The sequence below is a fragment of the Phocoena sinus genome, chromosome 5, assembly GCF_008692025.1.
Source record: "Phocoena sinus isolate mPhoSin1 chromosome 5, mPhoSin1.pri, whole genome shotgun sequence".
Taxonomy (NCBI): domain Eukaryota; kingdom Metazoa; phylum Chordata; class Mammalia; order Artiodactyla; family Phocoenidae; genus Phocoena; species Phocoena sinus.
The window spans coordinates 65,662,680-65,686,322 of record NC_045767.1 but is presented as its reverse complement, the minus strand read 5'-3'; the positions used below and the strand labels follow the sequence as shown (position 1 = coordinate 65,686,322).

The 23,643-nt window shown below is 36.2% G+C and overlaps 1 protein-coding gene across 6 annotated transcripts in view; it reads right to left on the bottom strand.

Annotated features, from left to right (window-relative positions):
• The window catches only part of N4BP2 (NEDD4 binding protein 2), a 121,201-nt gene that overhangs the window by 45,659 nt on the left and 51,899 nt on the right, over nucleotides 1–23,643 (bottom strand). For 5 of the 6 annotated variants that reach the window (XM_032632675.1, XM_032632676.1, XM_032632677.1 and 2 more), the window contains 7 exons: nucleotides 21,946–22,098; nucleotides 18,025–20,402; nucleotides 17,319–17,404; nucleotides 16,765–16,810; nucleotides 14,959–15,155; nucleotides 12,034–12,152; nucleotides 8,262–8,400 (listed from right to left, as the gene is read on the bottom strand). In XM_032632675.1, coding sequence (XP_032488566.1) covers nucleotides 8,262–8,400; nucleotides 12,034–12,152; nucleotides 14,959–15,155; nucleotides 16,765–16,810; nucleotides 17,319–17,404; nucleotides 18,025–20,402; nucleotides 21,946–22,098 — 3,118 coding nt within the window. Of the gene's footprint in view, nucleotides 1–8,261; nucleotides 8,401–12,033; nucleotides 12,153–12,724; nucleotides 12,862–14,958; nucleotides 15,156–16,764; nucleotides 16,811–17,318; nucleotides 17,405–18,024; nucleotides 20,403–21,945; nucleotides 22,099–23,643 lie in introns of all 6 variants that reach the window. The other variant, XR_004350021.1, reaches the window with a different exon arrangement.

Sequence of the window (23,643 nt, the reverse complement as noted above, 5' to 3'; positions counted from 1 at the left end):
AAGACACGGAGACCACCTTCCTCCCCACAGATACACCAGAAATACATCTACACGTGGAACAACTCCTACAGAACACCTACTGAACGCTGGCAGAAGACCTCAGACCTCCCAAAAGGCAAGAAACTCCCCACGTACCTGGGTAGGGCAAAAGAAAAAAGAATAAACAGAGACGGGACGGGAGAATAGGGACGGGACCTGCACCAGTGGGAGGGAGCTGTGAAGGAGGAAAGGTTTCCACACACTAGGAAGCCCCCTCGCGGGCGGAGACTGCGGGTGGCGGAGGGGGAAGCTTCGGGGCCGCAGAGGAGAGCACAGCAACAGGGGTACGGGGGGCAAAGCGGGGAGATTCCCACACAGAGGATCGGTGCCGAGCAGCACTCACCAGCCCGAGAGGCTTGTCTGCTCACCCGCCGGAATGGGCAGGGCTGGGAGCTGAGGCCCGGGCTCTGGTCAGAGCACCGGGAGAGGACTGCAGTTGGCAGCGTGAACACAGCCTGCAGGGGGTTAGTGCGCCACGGGTAACTGGGAGGGAGTCCGGGGGAAAAGTCTGGACCTGCCGAAGAAGCAAGAGACTTTTTCTTCCCTCTGTTTCCTGGTGTGCGAGGAGAGGGGATTAAGAGCACTGCTTAAAGGAGCTCCAGAGACGGGCGTGAGCCGCGGCTAAAAGCGCAGACCCCAGAGACGGGCAGGAGACGCTAAGGCTGCTGCTGCCGCCACCAAGAAGCCTGTGTTCGAGCACAGGTCACTATCCACACACCCCCTTCCGGGAGCCTGTGCAGCTCGCTACTGCCAGGGCCCCGGGATCCAGGGACAACTCCCCCAGGAGAACGCACGGCGCACCTCAGGCTGGTGCAATGTCACGCTGGCCTCTGCTGCCGCAGGCCCGCCCCGCACTCCGTACCCCTCCCTCCCCCCGGCCTGAGTGAGCCAGAGCCCCCGAATCAGCTGCTCCTTTAACCCCATCCTGTCTGAGCGAAGAACAGACGCCCTCCAGCGACCTACACGCAGAGGTGGGCCAAATCCAAAGCTGAGCCCCTGGGAGCTGTGAGAACAAAGAAGAGAAAGGGAAATCTCTCCCAGCAGCCTCAGAAGCAGCGGATTAAATCTCCACAATCAACTTGATGTACCCTGCATCTGTGGAATACATGAATAGACAACGAATCACCCCAAATTGAGGAGATGGACTTTGAGAACAAGATTTATGATTTTCTTCCCCTTTTCCTCTTTTTGTGTGTATGTGTATGCTTCTGTGTGAGATTTTGTCTGTATAGCTTTGCTTCCACCATTTGTCCTAGGGTTCTATACGTCCGTTTTGTTGTTGTTGTTTTAATTTTTTCTTTTTTCTCTTAATAATTATTTTTTTATTTTAATAACTTTATTATATTTTGTCTTATTACTTTATTTTATTTTATCTTCTTTCTCTCTTTTTTCCTTCCTTCACTCACCCCTCCCTCCCTCCCTCCCTCCCTCCGTTCTTTCTTTCTTTCTCTTTCTTTCTTCTTCTACTAATTCTTTCTTTCTATTTTTTCTCCCTTTTATTCTGAGCTGTGTGGATGAAAGACTCTTGGTGCTGCAGCCAGGAGTCAGTGCTGTGCCTCTGAGGTGGGAGAGCCAACTTCAGGACACTGGTCCACAAGAGACCTCCCAGCTGCACATAATATCAAACGGCGAAAACCTCCCAGAGATCTCCATTTCAACACCAGCACCCAGCTTCACTCAACGACCAGCAAGCTACACTGCTGGACATCTTATGCCAAACAACTAGCAAGACAGGAACACAACCCTACCCATTAGCAGAGAGGCTGCCTAAAATCATAATAAGTCCACAGACACCCCAAAACACACCACCAGACGTGGACCTGCCCACCAGAAAGACAAGATCCAGCCTAATCCACCAGAACACAGGCACTAGTCCCCTCCACCAGGAAGCCTTCACAACCCACTAAATCAACCTTAGCCACTGGGAACAGACACCAAAAACAACGGGAACTATGAACCTGCAGCCTGCAAAAAGGAGACCCCAAACACAGTAAGATAAGCAAAATGAGAAGACAGAAAAACACACAGCATATGAAGGAGCAAGATAAAAACCCACCAGACCTAATAAATGAAGAGGAAATAGGCAGTATACCTGAAAAAGAATTCAGAATAATGATAGTAAAGATGATCCAAAATCTTGGAAATAGACAAAATGCAAGAAACATTTAACAAGGACCTAGAAGAACTAAAGATGAAACAAACAACGATGAACAACACAATAAATGAAATTAAAAATACTCTAGATGGGATCAATAGCAGAATAACTGAGGCAGAAGAACGGATAAGTGACCTGGAAGATAAAATGGTAGAAATAACTACTGCAGAGCAGAATAAAGAAAAAAGAATGAAAAGAACTGAGGACAGTCTCAGAGATCTCTGGGACAACATTAAATGCACCAACATTTGAATTATAGGGGTTCCAGAAGGAGAAGAGAAAAAGAAAGGGACTGAGAAAATATTTCAAGAGATTATAGTTGGAAACGTCCCTAATATGGGAAAGGAAATAGTTAATCAAGTCCAGGAAGCACAGAGACTCTCATACAGGATAAATCCAAGGAGAAACACGCCAAGACACATATTAATCAAACTGTCAAAAATTAAATACAAAGAAAACATATTAAAAGCAGCAAGGGAAAAACAACAAATAACACACAAGGGAATCTCCATAAGGTTAACAGCTGATCTTTCAGCAGAAACTCTGCAAGCCAGAAGGGACTGGCAGGACATATTTAAAGTGATGAAGGAGAAAAACCTGCAACCAAGATTACTCTACCCAGCAAGGATCTCATTCAGATTTGATGGAGAAATTAAAACCTTTACGGAAAAGCAAAAGCTGAGAGAGTTCAGCACAACCAAACCAGCTTTACAACAACTGCTAAAGGAACTTCTCTAGGCAAGAAGCACAAGAGAAGGAAAAGACCTACAATAACGAACCCAAAACAATTTAGAAAATGGGAATAGGAACATACATATCAATAATTACCTTAAATGTAAATGGATTAAATGCCCCCACCAAAAGACACAGATTGGCTGAATGGATACAAAAACAAGACCCATATATTTGCTGTCTACAAGAGACCCACTTCAGACCTAGAGACACATACAGACTGAAAGTAAGGGGATGGAAAAAGATATTTCATGCAAATGGAAACCAAAAAAAAGCTGGAGTAGCTATTCTCATATCAGACAAAATAGACTTTAAAATAAAGACTATTAGGAGAGACAAAGAAGGACACTACATAATGATCAAGGGATCGATCCAAGAAGAAGATATAACAATTGTAAATATTTATGCACCCAACATAGGAGCACCTCAATACATAAGGCAAATACTAACAGCCATAAGAGGGGAAATTGACAGTAACACACTCATAGTAGGGGACTTTAACACCCCACTTTCACCCATGGACAGATCATCCAAAATGAAAATAAATAAGGAAACACAAGCTTTAAAGGATACATTAAACAAGATGAACTTGATCGATAATTATAGGACATTCTATCCAAAAACAACAGAATACACATTTTTCTCAAGTGCTCATGGAACATTCTCCAGGATAGATCATATCTTGGGTCACGAATCAAGCCTTGGTAAATTTAAGAAAACTGAAATTGTATCAAGTATCTTTTCTGACCACAATGCTGAGACTAGATATCAATTACAGAAAAAGATCTGTAAAAAATACAAACACATGGAGGCTAAACAATACACTACTTAATAACGAAGTGATCACTGAAGAAATCAAAGAGGAAATCAAAAAATACCTAGAAACAAATGACAATGGAGACACGACAACCCAAAATCTATGGGATGCAGCAAAAGCAGTTCTAAGAGGGAAGTTTATAGCAATACAATCCTACCTTAAGAAACAGGAAACATCTCAAATAAACAACCTAACCTTGCATGTAAAGCAATTAGAGAAAGAAGAACAAAAAAACCCCAAAGTCAGCACAAGAAAAGAAATCATAAAAATCAGGTCAGAAATAAATGAAAAAGAAATGAAGGAAACGATAGCAAAGATCAATAAAACTAAAAGCTGGTTCTTTGAGAAGATAAACAAAATTGATAAACCATTAGCCAGACTCATCAAGAAAAAATGGGAGAAGACTCAAATCAATAGAATTAGAAATGAAAAAGGAGAAGTAACAACTGACACTGCAGAAATACAAAAGATCATGAGAGATTACTACAAGCAACTCTATGCCAATAAAATGGACAACCTGGAAGAAATGGACAAATTCTTAGAAATGCACAACCTGCCAAGACTGAATTAGGAAGAAATAGAAAATATGAACAGGCCAATCACAAGTAGTGAAATTGAAACTGTGATTAAACATCTTCCAACAAACAAAAGCCCAGGACCAGATGGCTTCACAGGCAAATTCTATCAAACATTTAGAGAACAGCTAACAACTTTCCTTCTCAAACTCTTACAAAATATAGCAGAAGGAGGAACACTCCCAAACTCATTCTACGAGGCCACCATCACCCTGATACCAAAACCAGACAAAGCTGTCACAAAGAAAGAAAACTACAGGCCAATATCACTGATGAACATAGATGCAAAAATCCTCAACAAAATACTAGCAAACAGAATTCAACAGCACATTAAACGGATCATACACCATGATCAAGTGGGGTTTATTCCAGGAATGCAAGGATTCTTCAATATATGCAAATCAATCAACGTGATACACCATATTAACAAATTGAAGGAGAAAAACCATATGATCATCTCAATAGATGCAGAGAAAGCTTTTGACAAAATTCAACACCCATTTATGATAAAAACCCTGCAGAAAGTAGGCATAGAGGGAACTTTCCCCAACATAATAAAGGCCAAATATGACAAACCCACAGCCAACATTGTCCTCAATGGTGAAAAACTGAAAGCATTTCCACTAAGATCAGGAACAAGACAAGGTTGCCCACTCTCACCACTCTTATTCAACATAGTTTTGGAAGTTTTAGCCACAGCAATCAGAGAAGAAAAGGAAATAAAAGGAATCCAAACTGGAAAAGAAGAAATAAAGCTGTCACTGTTTGCAGATACATAGAGAATCCTAAAGATGCTACCAGAAAACTACTAGAGCTAATCAATGAATTTGGTAAAGTAGCAGGATACAAAATTAATGCACAGAAATATCTGGCATTCCTATACACTAATGATGAAAAATCTGAAAGTGAAATCAAGAAAACACTCCCATTTACCATTGCAACAAAAAGAATAAAATATCTAGGAATAAACCTACCTAAGGAGACAAAAGACCTGTATGCAGAAAATTATAAGACACTGATGAAAGAAATTAAAGATGATACAAATAGATGGAGAGATATACCATGTTCTTGGATTGGAAGAATCAACATTGTGAAAATGACTCTACTACCCAAAGCAATCTACAGATTCAATGCAATCCCTATCAAACTACCACTGGCATTTTTCACAGAACTAGAAGAAAAAATTTCACAATTTGTATGGAAACACAAAAGACCCCAAATAGCCAAAGCAATCTTGAGAACGAAAAACAGAGCTGGAGGAATCAGGCTCCCTGACTTCAGACTATACTAAAAAGCTACAGTAATCAACACAGTATGGTACTGGCACAAAAACAGAAAGATAGATCAATGGAACAGGATAGAAAGCCCAGAGATAAACCCACGCACATATGGTCACCTTATCTTTGATAAAGGAGTCAGGAATGGACAGTGGAGAAAGGACAGCCTCTTCAGTAAGTGGTGCTGGGAAAACTGGACAGGTACATGTAAAAGTATGAGATTAGACCACTCCCTAACACCATACACAAAAATAAGGTGAAAATGGATTAAATACTTAAATGTAAGGCCAGAAACTATCAAACTCTTAGAGGAAAACATAGGCACAACACTCTATGACATAAATCACAGCAAGATCCTTTTTGACCCACCTCCTAGAGAAATGGAAATGAAAACAAAAATAAACAAATGGGACCTAATGAAACTTCAAAGCTTTTGCACAGCAAAGGAAACCATAACAAGACCAAAAGACAATCCTCAGAATGGGAGAAAATATTTGCAAATGAAGCAACTGACAAAGGATTAATCTCCAAAATTTATAAGCAGCTCAATAACAAAAAAACCAACAACCCATTCCAAAAATGGGCAGAAGACCTAAGTAGACATTTCTCCAAAGAAGATATACAGACTGCCAACAAGCACATGAAAGAATGCTCAACATCATTAATCATTAGAGAAATGCAAATCAAAACTACAATGAGATATCATCTCACACCAGTCAGAATGGCCACCATCAGAAAATCTAGAAACAATAAATGCTGGAGAGGGTGTGGAGAAAAGGGAACGCTCTTGCACTGTTGGTGGGAATGTAAACTGATACAGCCACTGTGGAGAACAGTATGGAGGTTCCTTGAAAAACTAAAAATAGAACTACCATATGACCCAGCAATCCCACTACTGGGCATACACCATGAGAAAACCATAATTCAAAAAGAGTCAGGTACCAAAATGTTCATTGCAGCTCTATTTACAATAGCCCGGAGATGGAAACAACCTAAGTGTCCATCATCGGATGAATGGATAAAGAAGATGTGGCACATATATACAATGGAATATTACTCAGCCATAAAAAGATACGAAATTGAGCTATTTGTAATGAGGTGGATAGACCTAGAGTCTGTCATACAGAGTGAAGTAAGTCAGAAAGAGAAAGACAAATACCGTATGCTAACACATATATATGGAATTTAAGAAAAAAAAATGTCATGAAGAACCTAGGGGTAAGACAGGAATAAAGACACAGAACTACTGGAGAATGGACTTGAGGATATGGGGAGGGGGAACAGTAAGCTGTGACACAGCGAGAAAAAAGAAAAAATGAAAAGAAAACAAAAGTACATCCAACAAAAGAAAAAATTGTGATCAATTTTTAAAACTTTTGTGCTTCAAAGGACATCATCAAAAAAGTGAAAAGACAGCCCTTGGAACAGGAAAAATTCTGCAAGTCATATGTCTGATAAGGGTCTTGTACGTAGACTATATAAAAATTCATACAACTAGAGAATTTTTTAATTGCAATGGGTAATGGATATTAATAGACATTTCCTCAAAGAAGTTATACAAATGGCCAATAAGCACATGATAAGATGCTCAACATCACCAGTAATCAGGGAAATGCAAATCAAAATCACAACGAGATACCACTTCTGTATTAGCCATGTCTTTTGTTTCCTGTATTCTGATGCTCTGACATCTGGGGCCTTGGTGACCCCCAGAGACACAGCACCCACCACCTTGGGGTTAGCTAATTCCTAGAGATAAGAAACAACTCACTTGCTAGAACGCTTTATATGTGCAAACCATCCAATCTAGAGCCCATACCCCCAACCACCTTCTTTATGGGGCTCTCACTCTCTGACTACCATCTATATACCCTGATCACCAAAGCCAGGTATCAGAAAACTGGGGACAGTTCCTATGCCCCAGAGCCTGCTGAAATTATTCAAACTAGTCCATCCTAAACCCGCTTATTACTCTGCGTGGCCCAGTCCTTCCTGCAGACACCACAAAAAAGGCTCTTGCCCACACTTCCCCCATACTTCCTTTGCCTCCTTGACCCTGGTGCTTCCTCATGTGGCTTTGGGCCATGCCTCCTGTTTCTAGGGATCCTTCACAACGTTTCCATGTCTGGGAGTCTTACCATACCTGATTAAAACAAATCCCAGGTACCCATAAAACAACTTCACACCCACTAGGATGGCTATAATCAAAAAGACAGATGATAACAAGTGTCAGAGAGGATGTGGAGAAATTGTAACCCTCATACACTGCTGATGGAAATGTAAAAGAAAGCAGCTATTTGGGGAAAATGCTTGGTAGCTTCTCAAATGGCTAAACATTTCCACCCACATTATTTATGCCCTAAGACCCATCATATTACACCCACTGCTATTCAATTAAGCTTCATACTCTACTGTGTAGTCTACACATAAAAAGTTACAGAAATTCCAATGCTTGTTGTGCACAAAGGGTTTAAAGAAAAATATATAATCAGCTATAAATTCACTATTTTGAGCAAACAGATATTCTAAACCAAATATGCTATTGGTGGTTAAATTTCCAGTCTATGAAAAATGGTGAGAAATAATCATTAAACTATCTAACAAACCAATTGTATTTTCAAACACAATTATTTACCATTACTGTAAAAAATTAAGTAGCTCTATACCTTTTTCTCCTTAGACTTCTGTGCAGTATGAGAAGTGACATTCTCATTTTGGTGAACAAACTCTTGTGCTACCACTGTTTTTACAGGGTCTCCTTCAAGAACACAATTTAGAAATTGCACTGTGTGTTCTAACGAATAGCTGTAGAGAGTTGAAGTACAAATATGAGGTCAATAAATGAAAATAAAAGTTATGTGGAAACATTAACATAAGCAATCTTACAAAATCTTAGAAGAATATGAAAAATTGGCTCACTTCTGAGTTTTAAACATGAAAATTAAATGCTCATTGTGTATCTCAAGACTCAAGAATGAACAGAGAGAAAGTGTAAAGTTAGAGACTCTCAAAAACTAATTTTTTAAATGAATACCGAAAAGTAACATATTGATAATTAATTCATTTTCTTATCTTTTATTCCAGGTAAATTTTCCACAAATCTTTCTTTCATCTTATCACCTATACTTAAGTCCCTTGTTGGAGTCACACATGGTTTCGGTTTCCTTCAAACATCAAAAACAGACAATAAATCCTTAAACTGACATTCTTATCCTGTCAAATTTTACATTTTACTTATACCATGGCGTTCTAGTCAAAGAAATTCTAAGCCGGGATATAGAAAGGAAAAACTAAAACACTACCCTACCTCCCACCCCTACATTATTTAGGCATATTTTCATGGTGATACTATATTATGTGGAATACGAAATTCTACAAAAATTGACAAACATCTGAAACGCTAATGTCCCTGTATCCAAAGAAACTCATTCCAAAGAAAATTATAAATGATTTTATACTGCTCATTATTTCAGACTATTTATGCCTCTGATCTTTTCCAATGGCCAGATAATGAAGAGCTGACCACAAAGGACTGTTTTTGAAATGTGACAGCTATCTAAAATACTGTGATATTTTGCTATTCATCAATTTATTAAAGACAACCCTTGAAGGGGAACCATTTGGGACTACCAATTCTCCTTGAGCACTCTCATCTTGCCGCCTCACATATGCTCAACAAATTGGGGTTTCTAGGGGCTAGAAACTACCAGAAATTAACCACATCCTAACTAGTTCTTAAAATCACCTGGCTTGCCCACTCCTAGGGCCGGAAGCCAGTCTCCACCACAGGCGCTGTTAGCAGTGCATGGCCCTGGAAGATGACACTGCAGGCGTATACTGCAGTAACTGAACGAACCTACCCTTCTTACCCGGGGTGAAACTGAAGCTACTGGTAACTGAGACAATTATCCACCTGTTGGCAGACAAATGGAGGTAATCATTTAATACCATAATACCTGCCCCGAGGGGCCTGACTGACCAATCACTCTGAGCAACGAGAGGAAGGACTCAACTCAGTCCCCTTACCTTGCCTGGGGAAACACAACTCTGGGTAATTTCACATCAGGGCTTCTTGCCCTAGGTCCCCATAGAAGAGAGTTGCCATATGCCAGCATCACCCTCCTAACCCCTAGTGGCTTGGGATATTTTAACACACAACTCTAAGAAAACAGCTGTTTAGGTAGCAAAAATAAATAGAAAAATTGTGGATTGAAATAATACCATGAAAAACTTGATTCAAGTGACATATTTAGAACTCTGCATACGCAGCAGAGAATATTCTTTTTCAAAAGCACTTTCAGGGACTTTCCTGGTGGTCCAGTGGTTGCGAATCCACCTTCCAATGCAGGGGACATGGGTTCAATCTCTGGTTGGGAACTAAGATGCCACAGGCCACAGGGCAACTAAGCCCACGTGCCGCAACTACTGAGCCTGCACGCTCTGCAGCCCGTGAGCCAGAACTAGAGAGAAGTCAGCATGCTGCAATGAAAGATCCCGCATGCCACAACTAAGACACGAAGAAGCCAAATAAATAAGTAAATAAATATTTTTTAAAAGAGGCACTTTGTGCAATATTTATAATAACTGATCATGTATTAAACCACAAAGGAAACCTCAACTTCCAAAAAGCAGGACTCTTTCAGGCTGGATTCTTATACCCCAACACAACAAAACAAACAGTAATCCCCCCCCACCACCACCAAACTATCAAACCATTTAGAAAATATAAAACTCTTGGATAAATTAGAAAGTCAAAGTGAATTAGAGATTATTTAGAAAAAAAAAATGAAAATACTACATATCAAAATCAAAACATTACATATATATCAAAAACATTATACAGAAAAAAATTCACACCCTTAAGTATATTTGTTATTAAAGATTGAAAGGAAACAAACTAACCAAAGAATTGAAAACATAACAAATTTAAAGAGAAAAGAACCATCAAAAATAGAAAAGAATCACCAAAAATAAATGATTAGAGAAATAAAACAGACTTTGATCAATAAACCAAGAGCCTGTTCTTTAAAAGGGTCAATCTGATAAACAGCAATAACAAAGAAAATAGAAAAAAAACATTAGGAAAGGAAAAAAGGACATGATAAATACAAAATAATGTTTTAATTATCACAGAATATTATATACAACTTAACAATAATAAACCTGATGATTTTCTAGAAGACAAACTACCAGAAAAGACTCATGGAAAAAAAGCAAACAACTGGGCTTCCCTGGTGGCACAGGGGTTGAGAGTCTGCCTGCCGATGCAGGGGACACGGGTTCGTGCCCCAGTCTGGGAAGATCCCACGTGCCGCGGAGTGGCTGGGCCCGTGAGCCATGGCTGCTGAGCCTGTGCGTCTGGAGCCTGTGCTCCGCGACGGGAGAGGCCACAACAGTGAGAGGCCCATGTAACGCAAAAAAAAAAAAAAAATTTACTGCAGAAAATATTTTCATAATATTGGGGTAGGACAGATTTTCTTAAAAAGTGGTAAATCTCAGAACCAATAAGGGAAAAGACTTTCTGATAAAACATGAATTATAATATGTATATGGCTATATCAGAAAAAATTACTATAATCTATATTAACAAAGATAACTACACATGATATATAAAGAGCTCTCACAGATCTAGAAAGAAATACAGTCAAAAGGAAGACAGGCAAAGGGTAAGCAATTAATAGAAAAAGAAATTAATGGAAAAAAAGCTCAACCTCAGTAGTAATAAGGAAAATAAAAGTTTAAACAGCAATGAAATATTTTTCGCACCAGACTGGCAAAAAATTTAAAGATTCTTAATATCCAGGGCAGGTTACGCTATCAGCACATATAACTAATGTGGAAAGCCCTTTTAAAAGGAAATTTGGCATTAGCTGTAAAAAAATTTAATATACACACTCTGGACCAGCAATTTCATTTTTAGGAACTAGCCTACAATAACATTCATCCATGCACACAAAAATGTATGTTCAAGGATACTCAGTGCAACATGGTTTCCAACTTTTCTTACAGTCAAAAAGCCCATAAACAGAGCATGTTTAAATAAACTACGGCACTTTAAGAAATCACTTAAGAATACTATGGAATACTCTGTAGACTTTAAAAAGGAAAGAGTAGATCACAAAGTATGGACAGAAAAAATAAATAACAGTAAAACTACAAAATAGTACATAAAACACAACCTATTTTTGTGTTTATATAGACACAAAAGCAAATAGGTACACGTGTACACACATACATTAGTGTATGTATATGAGAAAAAACTGAGGAGGAATATGAACCAATTGACAGAAACTCCTCACTTTCTACATTATTGCATTTAAATGGTTTATAATATACCTATATTATTTTTGTTAACAGAAAAATAAGAGATTAAAATGCATGACATATGCTTTCAATGACATCACAACAGAAACTACACACAATCCTTCTAGCACTCACTTGTGGTCCTTGAAAATGTCCACCAGAAAATTTTGGTTAATGGCTGGAAATATCTTAAAGAGCTGTTTCTCCTTTAGTTTAGTGGCACAATCTTTTTCAAATATAAGCGGCTCCCTTCTCTAAAACAAACAAAAAAAAGACAAAAACCATCTTTATGATGGAATTTACAATACTAGTTATGCTGACCCAAAAGCATGGTTATTTTATTGCAAAAAGACTAATAATTTAAAAGCAGTCACAGACTTTCTTCACTGATTAAAGGCTGAAATTAGTAATATAAGTATTCTTGCACAATTTATTTATATCCCATTTTTTGCTAAGTATTTGAAGCTGTTCATTAACACACACACACATACAATCACACATATACATATATGTGTGTGCGTGTGTTAATGAACAGCTTAATCTCACATATACACACCCAACACATTCAATCATATTATACAAAAAAGGATATATATATATATATATATATATATAAAAACAGGATATAAATAAATGAAGTCAGAGAGTAGAGAAAATAAAGGTAAGAATATAGGATAAAGCTAGCAAGTAAAATTAGTATATAAATGCATGCCACAAAATCCTGTACAATTGCTAAAGGTGGGCCACAAATTCAGTTCTTAGCTTCTTAGTGGCCAAAGCAAAGGGGGAAACAAAGATTCTCAGTGTCCATAAAATAAAAACAAACCAGTTGCTCAGGAGAAGTACAGCTTTTTCTGGTACTGAGACCTGAGAGAAATTTCTCCCATGGGTCCTCATTAAAGGGACACTGTGTGATGCTGTGAACAACGTCCTCAAAAACATATTCTCCTCAATGGGCAGAAACTACAATGTACAAATAAGTTGCAAATTCAGGTTGACAGGAAATCTTAAAATTCACATAAAAAAATTTTTTTCACAAACATATTTACTCCAAAGTAATTGCATGAGATTTGTTACTAATTGTTATTTTTTCAAAGTCATATTTGGATTGTTTAAATAGCCAAACCGAAAGAGCTTTCCTAAAATGTGCCATGTGAATTCTAATTGAGGAATATGGTAATCATTCTTAAAGTGATTTCTAACTCTAAGACAATTTACTGACATTGTGATTTAGCTATGTAATATTTTTGTTTATTCCAAAAATCCTAATGTCTGAAAAATAACTTCCTATAAAATTTCAAAGGTGTCTCTGAAAATAAAAAAATTACAATAATTTAGGAAAATCCTGGAATAGTTAATGGCTTTGAAGCCTAACCATATTTAGGCCATTTATAACACCGAACAACAATAAAAAAAGAACCACAATAGGTGACAATCTGACCATTGAAAAGGACTGATCAGACATCACAAGAGTGATGAAAACAAGCCACCTCAAGAATTTTAAATATTCACGTCTTATTTAAGATATACATTATAATCTGACCTTACTAAAAAATTCAGTGATCAGATTTACTAGCAATCTGCCAGATCATAGAGTTTCTAAACTACAAATTCTAAGGTCCCATCAATAAACTGAAAACTCATAACTGTAATCATGTTACAATTAATTATCCTATTCATACATTATGCCTAATGCTTACTTTATATGCTTTGCTTTAGAAGAATTTAAATGATATTTCTCCTTTGGGAAATTCTCTTACTGAGAAATTTCTCCAGAAATTCTCTTAACTGAGGCTCTAAGGGGGAATACCCTCGGGATGAAGAGTATAGCTTCTATTACCAAACCCATGGAAAAAAAAGCAAAAATCACTGATAGGAGAAAAAAAAAAAAAATTAAGTTGGAAAGTCAAAGAAACTTTTTTGTTCATTATTATACTAAGAGATTAAAAGGCAGGTTAGAACCATAAAGATAAGTTTCAGTAGAGGAAAATGGCATTTCAACAAAAAGTCTCACACCATTTGAGCATAAGTTCTAGGCTTTCCTTATTTTTTAAGAAAATCTATTTCTCCAATTTATTACATATGTAAATTGAAGAAGATATCTGAAACAACACTAAATTATAAGATCCTACTGAAGAGATTGTTCTTTGGATTATGTAAACATGCAAAGATGGTAATGGTAGCTTATTTCCAACTTAATTAACAAGATAACTGGGGGAAATAAATATGAAGGTAGAAGAATTCCATCATTCTTTCTATGCCCCAATTCTATGTATTTCAGCCAATATAAAGGTGTTCCTTTGAGCAGTCAAATGAGTGAAAAAAGAGGGTAAAATGCTTTAAGATCACCAACTAAGAAATTTTTTTTCCTTGAGAATTGGACTAAATAACCTCTAAGGTCTTTTCCGTTTTGGTTCTGAAATTCTCGAATACTAATTTTCAGAATTCCAAAAAACGTTAAGAAAAAGAAATGCAAAATAAACAAAATTCTCTTACGGCTTCATATCATATAATTAGATATGTTGAATAAAGAACAAAAATTAAGTTCGAAGCAAAGTGAAATATCTGTTTGAACTTGTTTAATTGCAAAGTTAGATAAAAAAGAAGAGTACTTAATTTCAGATTCATAAGTTTCTAAAATTTTTCTCTAAAAATTTTTGTTTCAAAGATGGACAATTCTTTAATAGCAAGTGTCATTTCTTATTACTAACTTATAAATGAAATTATATTCAAAGGAAATATTCCTTCATGTTTTTCTAGAATTAAAAAATTGCAGAAGTAAATGTTAAAGATAAGATATATACACCTGCAAAATTAAATCTAAAACAACAGATTTAACATAAATTGGCTTACTGTTATAGAATATCAACTAATTTTCCAGAAGCAAAGACCTCCAACTTCAAACTACATTTAAAACATTTTTCAATTTTAACATTAACTTCAATCAGGTTAAAATATGATTTCAGACTAGGAAAAGTAGAATCAAATGAAAATCAAAAAGTAAACATATGATTAAATTAGAGTCAGAGACAAAGGCTTAATATTTATACTAACTCATACCAAATCATGCTTTTCCTGTAAGGCAATTTCTTCTGACATTATTTCTCTGAGTGATACTTTTTTAGTATGAGTGTTCCAATGATCCAATAAGGGTTGCATTTCAGGTGCTGCTAAAGTCTTCGGTAATTTTTTGCCCATTCTCTGAGATGATTTTTGTTCTGGATTATCAAGACCAACACGCCCAACCAGGGAAGGATCTACAAAAGCAGTATCAATAGTGTCAGACCATCAACAATAAATGTACAAATTAGGCATTATTCATTCTGTTATATCTACCTCAGAGAGACCCAGAAAACACGATTTTTTACTCTTTGCTTATAAATACAATATTCCAAGTTGTATTTCAAAGTTTCAAAATACATCTTCACATAATCGCAAGCAAGTATAAATGTAGAAATATTCAAATGAACAATGATCTGGGTATTACTGTAAATCAACTCAATGCTTCCCCACTCTTTTTCATATCACATCAACACAGAGAAAACAGTGACACACATATACACTGGTAAACAGAGGAAGCTGCAGCCAGCCGGAAGTGAGCAGCTTTGGTCAGCTCTGCTTGGCCACTCCAAGAACTGAAAGGATGAATATTTCTGCAAATCTGTAACCCACTGGAGGTCTACAATAAATACTGAACAAATGATATTCAACATAAGGAAGGAACTAAACATTCTAAGAAGTTCATAATAACAAGACTTAATGTATAATATTTCAGCTTTTCTAAGCACCACATTCTGATATACTCCTTTGATTTCCTGGAGAGTGAAGAAATAGCAAATACTGTCATCTGAATAACTCTGATACTCTTTGGAAACCTCCAGCTCTCAAACAGCTTTAGCTCTTGAAGCTACAACACAGGTCTGAACTAAAGTTAAGAATCTTCATTCTCACAATCTTCAACCTGGAGTCCTAGTATGGAGTGGACAAGAGAGGCATCTGGAGGAACTCAGGCACAAAAGGAGGACCCTGTAACAGGTCTGCCACCCTGCACTAACCACTTACGACAATGCTATCTAAGAAATCTTCTGGAATCAATTATTTTCAATTTGGCAGATGTAATCAAAAAGCAGGTTGACTTTTGTGCTCTAATTATATTAACATCAATAAAAAATTTGAAAAATCAAGTAATATTTCAATGATACTCTCAAACACAGGAATACTTTATTGCTCTCAAACCAGAACAGTTTCCCTTCATTCAGAGCAAAATCATAAACAGGAAACACCCTGACTATGTGCATTAGAGCACACCTTGGGTGTTCCACAGCACTCCTGTTTGTTTTTTTTTTAATTGAAATATAGTTGATTTATAATGTTGTGTTAGTTTTCAGGTGTTAACTGAAAGTTAAATGATATTATAGGGGCTTTTTTCTTCTTTAAGCTTTATTTTCTTTTGTATCAATATTAAATGTTAAAACTTTTATTTGCAAATCAAAATTCTTGGGTAACATATTTTGTGGAAGTATATTTAAAATGAGTTAAGATTCAGGGACTTCCCTGGCCTGCTCCCAGTGCAGGGGGGCCCGGGTTCGATCCCTGGTCAGGGACCTAGATCCCGCATGCTACAGCTAAGAGCCTGCATGCCACAACTAAAAGACCCCTCACGCCGCAACTAAAGATCCTGCACACCTCAACAAAGATCCCACACGCGGCAATGAAGATCCCACATGCCACAACTAAGACCTGGCGCAGCCAAATAAATAAACGCTTAAAAAAAAAAAAGAGAGAGTTAAAATTCACACACACACACACACACACCAAGTTTAAACATCAAGACAAGAACATTAGAAGTGAAAATATGTGCTTTACCTTGCATTAATTTGCCACAGGATACCTCTTCTTGTCTTTGTCGCTCCTAAACACAGAGGCAGAACAGGATTGGCAAAGCAGGGTGCATTAGAAAACAAGCTTATATTATTTTTCTCTAGTAATCATTTCTCCCTGTAAAACTATCAATCATTCTTGCTAAATCTAATAAAAGCAGATAAATATAATTATAAATTGATTCCATCTATATATTTTTTCTACTTATAGAGCTCTTATGCTGTGATTTTTTAAAAACTGTTTATGAAAATTAGCACTGCAAGTCTTTAAGGAGTAAAAAACTATTTATGATTTTTTTCCATTAAAAAAAAATCAACAGTCATATTGAGCTCCATCATTAATTATATAATTTGGCCAGTCTGGAAATAATCTAAAATACTGGAAGGAGAAAAAAAAAATCAGTAACCTGTTAACTGGTAAAATTAATTCTCTCTCAAAGTCAAAATTCAATAGAATCTTTCATATAACAGATTTTATTGAAGAGCAAAGGTGACAAAATGTACACAAAAGGAGCTTTCTATAAAAAGAAGCCTACCAACCATTACAGATTCTTTCCATTTTTCATGAATCACTTTAGCCAGATTCAGATCTATATGAACCACACAGTCCTCAACTGTTAGGGACCCTTGTGACAGGGGGAAGAAAAGAAAAGAAAATATGATCATTAGTCATTATACATTTGCAGAAAACATACTCAACTACCTTATGCATCATAAAACTAATTTGTATTTTTAATTACTAACCTATGTCTCTAGTTCTAAATCTCTTGGAATATTTTTATGTAATATGTCATTGTTTTCACACTTCTTGGCAGGTACAATTATGTTTCATATATTTAAGTTATTCATGTCCATTACACTAAATATATTTAATATATTCATTTCCATTAGTCAAGACTTTCCAGTAGGCGTATTCTAAGGAATTATCTTGCCTTAAGTGTATCTGGAGTTGCAGCAAAGGATTCAAAAAGATGTATCTGTGCAAATAAGTATGAGGTAAATACCAGAGAAAACTTCCAGTATATGCACAAGATGAATACAAAGTCCATCTAAATACTCTCTATTTCTTCAAATTATATACTTAAAAATCTTCTACAAACACACTGTGTCAAAAATAATAAGGCAGGCAACACAAATTACTTTTACACTTCTAGTAACATAAAAAAATTTTTAAATTGAACTAGACCCTCTATCTATATTCTACTTACACAAAGATATACATATAAGTAATTTACTTTTTCCTTACCTGAATCAATACCAACAGGGCCAAATAATTCATTGAGCTGAAAAGCCAGTTCAGGGGGCAATGCCAATTCCAGACAGTCTATGGTCAGCGATTTGGCCATCACTGGCGTGGGATTCAACGTCTCAGTTTTATCTTCTTCAGTAACTTCAGCTGACAAAGCACTCCCTGCCATTAGAATTTTTTCCACTTCCTGTTCATCTTCATTCATAAATTCTTCTGTGTTTGGAAATTTCACATAATCCTTTGGAAGATTTTCACTTTTATTTATGTCAAAAGAGTCAGTAAAATAAATTTCTTCATGTAATTCAAGATCCGAAGTGCTCGATACAGAATTTAAAATATCAGACAAATTCAAAGAAGAATTTATACTGTCTCCAATCTCAGTGACTTCTGGATTCTTCTCCATTTCACTCACATTTTTAGTGGTAGTAGCTTTTAGAGTGCCTGGAAAAAGCTGCTTAACGTTATATGAACCTGAAAGTTCTGCCTGACTATTAGGAAGTACTTCATTATTATTCTTGAGATCTACATTAGGAAATATACCTGTTATTAATCCAGGTTTTTCAGTAGTTACAGCTCTTATTTCTGCCTGCTCTAAGCTTTCCTTTTCTGAATTACAGGTGGACTGTACATTAGTGTTACTGATACCAATTCCATGGCTAAATTCTGGCACAGAAGAATTAGACTCCTCTAAGCTTCCTCTTTGGCTAATAATTTCCTTCAAATTCAGTCCCAGAGAAAATGGCCCAATTTGTGTTTCATCATATGACTTTTCTATATTCTCAAATTCAGTATCCTCACATAATTTAGTTTCAGAATCCAATAAAAGGCTCGTGGCCCAAATAATATCTTTGTTACACCTCTCATATAGGTCTTTTAGGGCTTCTAATGAAAACGATCCAAATAGTTTACAAAGAATGTTAAGATTTTCAGATTCATCAGCACTGGTAAGCTCACTTTCTTCAACATATGTGCTTTTGTCATACATTACCCTATATGGAATTGTTTCTTGAACATCTAATTTTATGTTAATACTGAAAGCTTTCGGTTTAAATCCATCTAATCTTCCTGTTAATACTCTCAGAGAATCTGAAACACTAATTTTATTCTTTTCTATTTTCCATAAGAGAGCAAAATCCTGTGGTTCAGTCTGAGTACACTTGCCTCCTTCTATTCCAGGGACTTCTTTAGTCTTTTCTTCTTGAAATTCAGCTGAAGTTTGTGGTCCCACTCCTCCAGGAGCAGTTGGCACACTATTGGTAAAACTAAGAGACAATGTGTGTTGCCTATGAATCTTTTTACTTGGACAAGTTTTATTCTCACAGGTCATTTCATTGGGCAGCATTTCAGAACTTCCTCGAGTAGAACTACCCAACGTTTTTAGTTCTTCAGGGCTTGTGCCCCAACAGGCCTCACGTGCTGTATATAAGGACATTTCATTCATACTGTTGTTAGTTCCAAATTCTAGGTTGGCTTCATTTAAGCCAGCCTTTGGCATTCTTGATCTGTGCTCTCTCTGAGCTAAAGAATCAGATGAAGGCCAGTCACCCACAATGTTAAATGAGTCTTTTTCAGTATTTTTATAAGTACCATATTTACAGCTATTGAAAGATTCTGAGGCATCATCACATTGTGACTTGCTGTCATCCTCTACGTGTTCATGTGGAGATCCTCGTGGCTGGATACAATCTATACTCACAGATAAACTACTGTCTAATACTTTATGTGACTGAGGGCAATTATACTTTTTGTCACTGTGTATAGATAAAGCTTTCTCAGTTTTTCGGTTCCTTTTTGTCCTCTGACCGATAGACTTATCAACTGGCCAGTCACCAACAAAAGACAGCTCTTGTCTTGGGAACTTTTCCGAAGTTGATTTACTTTTTTGTTTTCCAAAGGCTTTTTTCTTTACTCCTGCTCTTTCTTCCAGCGTTTCACTAGATGAAGATTTTTCATTTTGAAGTGGTACAGTATTTGAAAGACCACAGTCTTCTTGATTATTTCCACCACAGCAAATACTTGGTGATATTCTCTCTACAAAACTATCTGCACTGGTTTTACTACACTCTTTTTCAGGAGCCATTTCTACTGGCTCTTCTTTTTCATGTTTGTCTGTTGCTGGTTCTTTGCTTTCAGAATCAGAAAAATAAATGTCTGGAGCTTCATGAATGAAAGCACTCTGAATGTTAGGATTCATACCACTTATTTCTTTTTTTCCGTTGTTTAAATCTGCATTAGGGAGACATGTAACATTCTCAGGTAATAAATTTTCTTTGGTCACATCATGTTTCTTCTCTTCAATTAACTCTGGATGCTTCAGAGACGAGGATAAAACATTTTCTTCTTTTTCAGAGGCAATATCTTCATTGTCTCTTGGGCTGTAAGATTTGTTTTTAAGTATTATAAGGAAATCTCTTAATGTTGCCATTAATATTATGATTTAAAGAATCATTCAACTGAAAGAGAGACACTTGATCCTTCCCTAATACACTATGAACACATCGCTTTATTGTAATCCCAACACCTAGCACAACGCTTGGCATACAAGAAGCACTCAGATTTTTTCAAATTGAATAATTAACATGAGATTTTCAGTTAAGGTGTTTATTATGCATTAAATATTAAAGTTAAGGTTCTAAATTTGTTCCCAGAAGAGGACACCTCCCTAGCTCCTTTCCAACCTATTTAAGCTTAACATATGTGAAACTAGGTCTGCCTCTATACTACCTGTCATTTGCTGCAGAGGAAAATGCTTAAGATTGATTTACAAAGTCTCAAACAGTCAACCAACATGATCTGCACAATTAAGTGAAATGAGAGAAAGGGAGGACAGCTCTCATTTGAGATGTCACTTGCTAAATTTTTTAAAGCCATCCTCGATGTTAATTTCAGACTCAGAGCACTTTTGCCGAATCATTATACTTTCAACTTCAGTGCATTTTCCTTATTTAACAACTCATCTTCCTTTCTTTCTTTATTGCAGGAGTTCTCAAAGTCCCAACTATCCCATGAAGCCTTCCTAAGTGAAATCACACCTAACATTCAGTTTTCTATATACCAGATGCTATTATAAGTCCTTCACAAGTATTAATTCATAATCCTTATGAGATCCTTATAAGCAAAGTCTTATTATTGCCATTTTGCAAATGAGGAGCCGAAGTATAGAGAGATTTTATAATTTGTCAAAGATTACAAAGCTCTGGGATTTGAAGCCAGGAAATACAGCTAAGGAGCCCATATTCTTAACCACTTTGCAATACTGCTCCTCAATAAAAGAGCATTTGTGAATTTTCTTTTCCCAACTCCTTTTTAAAAGGGTCTCTCATCCCTAATCATCAAAAAATGTGAGCAATTCAGAACTTCATTTATATTTAAGACTCTTCTTTATTTATTTATTCAATTGTTTATGTATCCTAAATGTTTTTAACATAATCAGTACTATCCTGAATTGCAAACTTTCAAAAGGCTGTGACTTGTTATTACTTAGTAAAAGTATACCATGTATAATACATTTTTACAATACTAGCTTGAAAGAGTATTTTTATTAATACCTAAGAAAATTAAGAAGTAATGTGACTATATACAAAATAACAATAGGGGGTAGATAAGGTAACAGATAAATACTGGAATAGCAGCAAGTTAAATAAATAAGGCAGGAGTATTCATAGTGTAAACATGGACCTACATAAACCAAAAGACAATGAAACCCCCAAGTATGTCATCACCCACATAAACTTTTACTTCTCTTGCTAACCATATATATCCTGCTCCAGGTAAGACTATACCTAAACCCTACAAACAACAAATGCCTACCTTATTTTTTAAAGTTATCTGGCAGTGATTTTAGAAGTTCCTAAATTATCAGATTTTTTAAAATTAAGTTTTTAAATTGAATTTCTGTACATAGAGACTTTAACCTACCTAGTACTTCTGTCACAAGAATATGCACACAGCTCAATACGTTCCATTTTCTCTGGAACTGAAGAACTCATGATTATGGGCACTGAAACAAAACGTTGATAGTGTTCCAACATTCTTGTTATTTTTTCTTTGCTTATCCCATGAATATTACGCCTAAAAATTCCAGGGGAAAAAAAGGGTAGAAGGAACATTGGTAATTAAGTTCTTAAAAAATCGGCTCATATAATGTTAAGAGAAACAATGATACATTTCTAATATATAAAAATATCAAAACTGGTTTATTATGATACAATATAAACTATCTGATTCTAAGTTTCATTTTATTCAGAATGTCCTAAATTACCATTTTCTTAATCATGCCATACAATCTTTTCCAAACATCCTTCATCAACTTGGAAAAAAACAGCAGAGCTTAATAACTTTAAGAGAAGTTATTCTCAAGCTCTGCCAAAAAAATCTCATACGAACATGACCATCATTTCAATTGATTAATTATTAACTAGTGACTAAAATAATTCCACTACAGAGGCTTCCACTTATGCCAGTACAGCAGACTAGATGTGCCAAAGGACATTCCTATTACAGTAAAACTGGATCGCATACGAATTAAAGCAGACACACACTTTAACACATTTTAAGTTCAAGTAAAGAAAAAACGTTCTTAGTATTTGAAGTCTCTAGATGTCCAAATATGAAGATCGTTATATTTGTGCTTTCATTCATGGTAGCTTATTGCTTTGTTTTTGTTTATGAGCTCACACTTAGTTGAATCTAATATATGGGAATCCTTAGGCCTTAAACTGGGGGTGCTTTCATTCATACAGCATCTGAATTTGCATCTGCCAGGAGGCAAAATGGTATGCTTTAGTCCTTCAAGGGTCTTGTCTTAATGAAAACATCCCAGTTGAAACTCTCCTATCTCAGGATGGATCCAACTTTAGTGTCTGGATCCTGGGGCTAATATTAGCATTTGCCCCCTGGGGAAATCTGGCTTTCATATTTAAATACCTCAGTCTTATCTGGTTTCAGATGACAGAGAAGCAAAGAGATAGAAAATATGAAAGAGAGGTTGAGACACAGACATAGAGGACAGAGCAAAGAGGTCTAGTATACATCTAATCCAAGTCCCAGAAAGAGAAGAGAGAGTATGTGGGACAGAAGCAATTTAAAGAAAAATGGCTGAGAATGTTCCAGAACTGATGAAAGACATCAATCTCCTAATCTCACAAATCCAACAAATCTTAAGCAAGATAAATAAGAAATCTACAACTAGAAACACAGTACTGATATTGTCATTCACCAAAGATAGAGATGATATTAAAAGCAACTAGAAATTAAAAAAAACTAATCATCTACAAAGAAACCAACTATTAGAATTACACCTGACAACAATAAAAATGGACAAATGTCATCATCAATAACAGAAACTATCAATCTAGAATATATACACCCAGCAAAAGTATCTTATAAGAATGAGGACAATAAAAGGATTTTCAGATTTAAAAAAAAAAAAAAAAAAGAAAGAGATTGACATGAAACTGGTCTACAACATAAAGAAAATCCTAAAAGATGAACTGTCAGGCAGAAAGAAATTCTCAGATGAAAGACCTATAATGAAAGGAAAAGTAAGCACAAAGCACTACACACAGCACAAATAACTACATGAGTGAAAACACCATCTGTACATTCCAGACAATC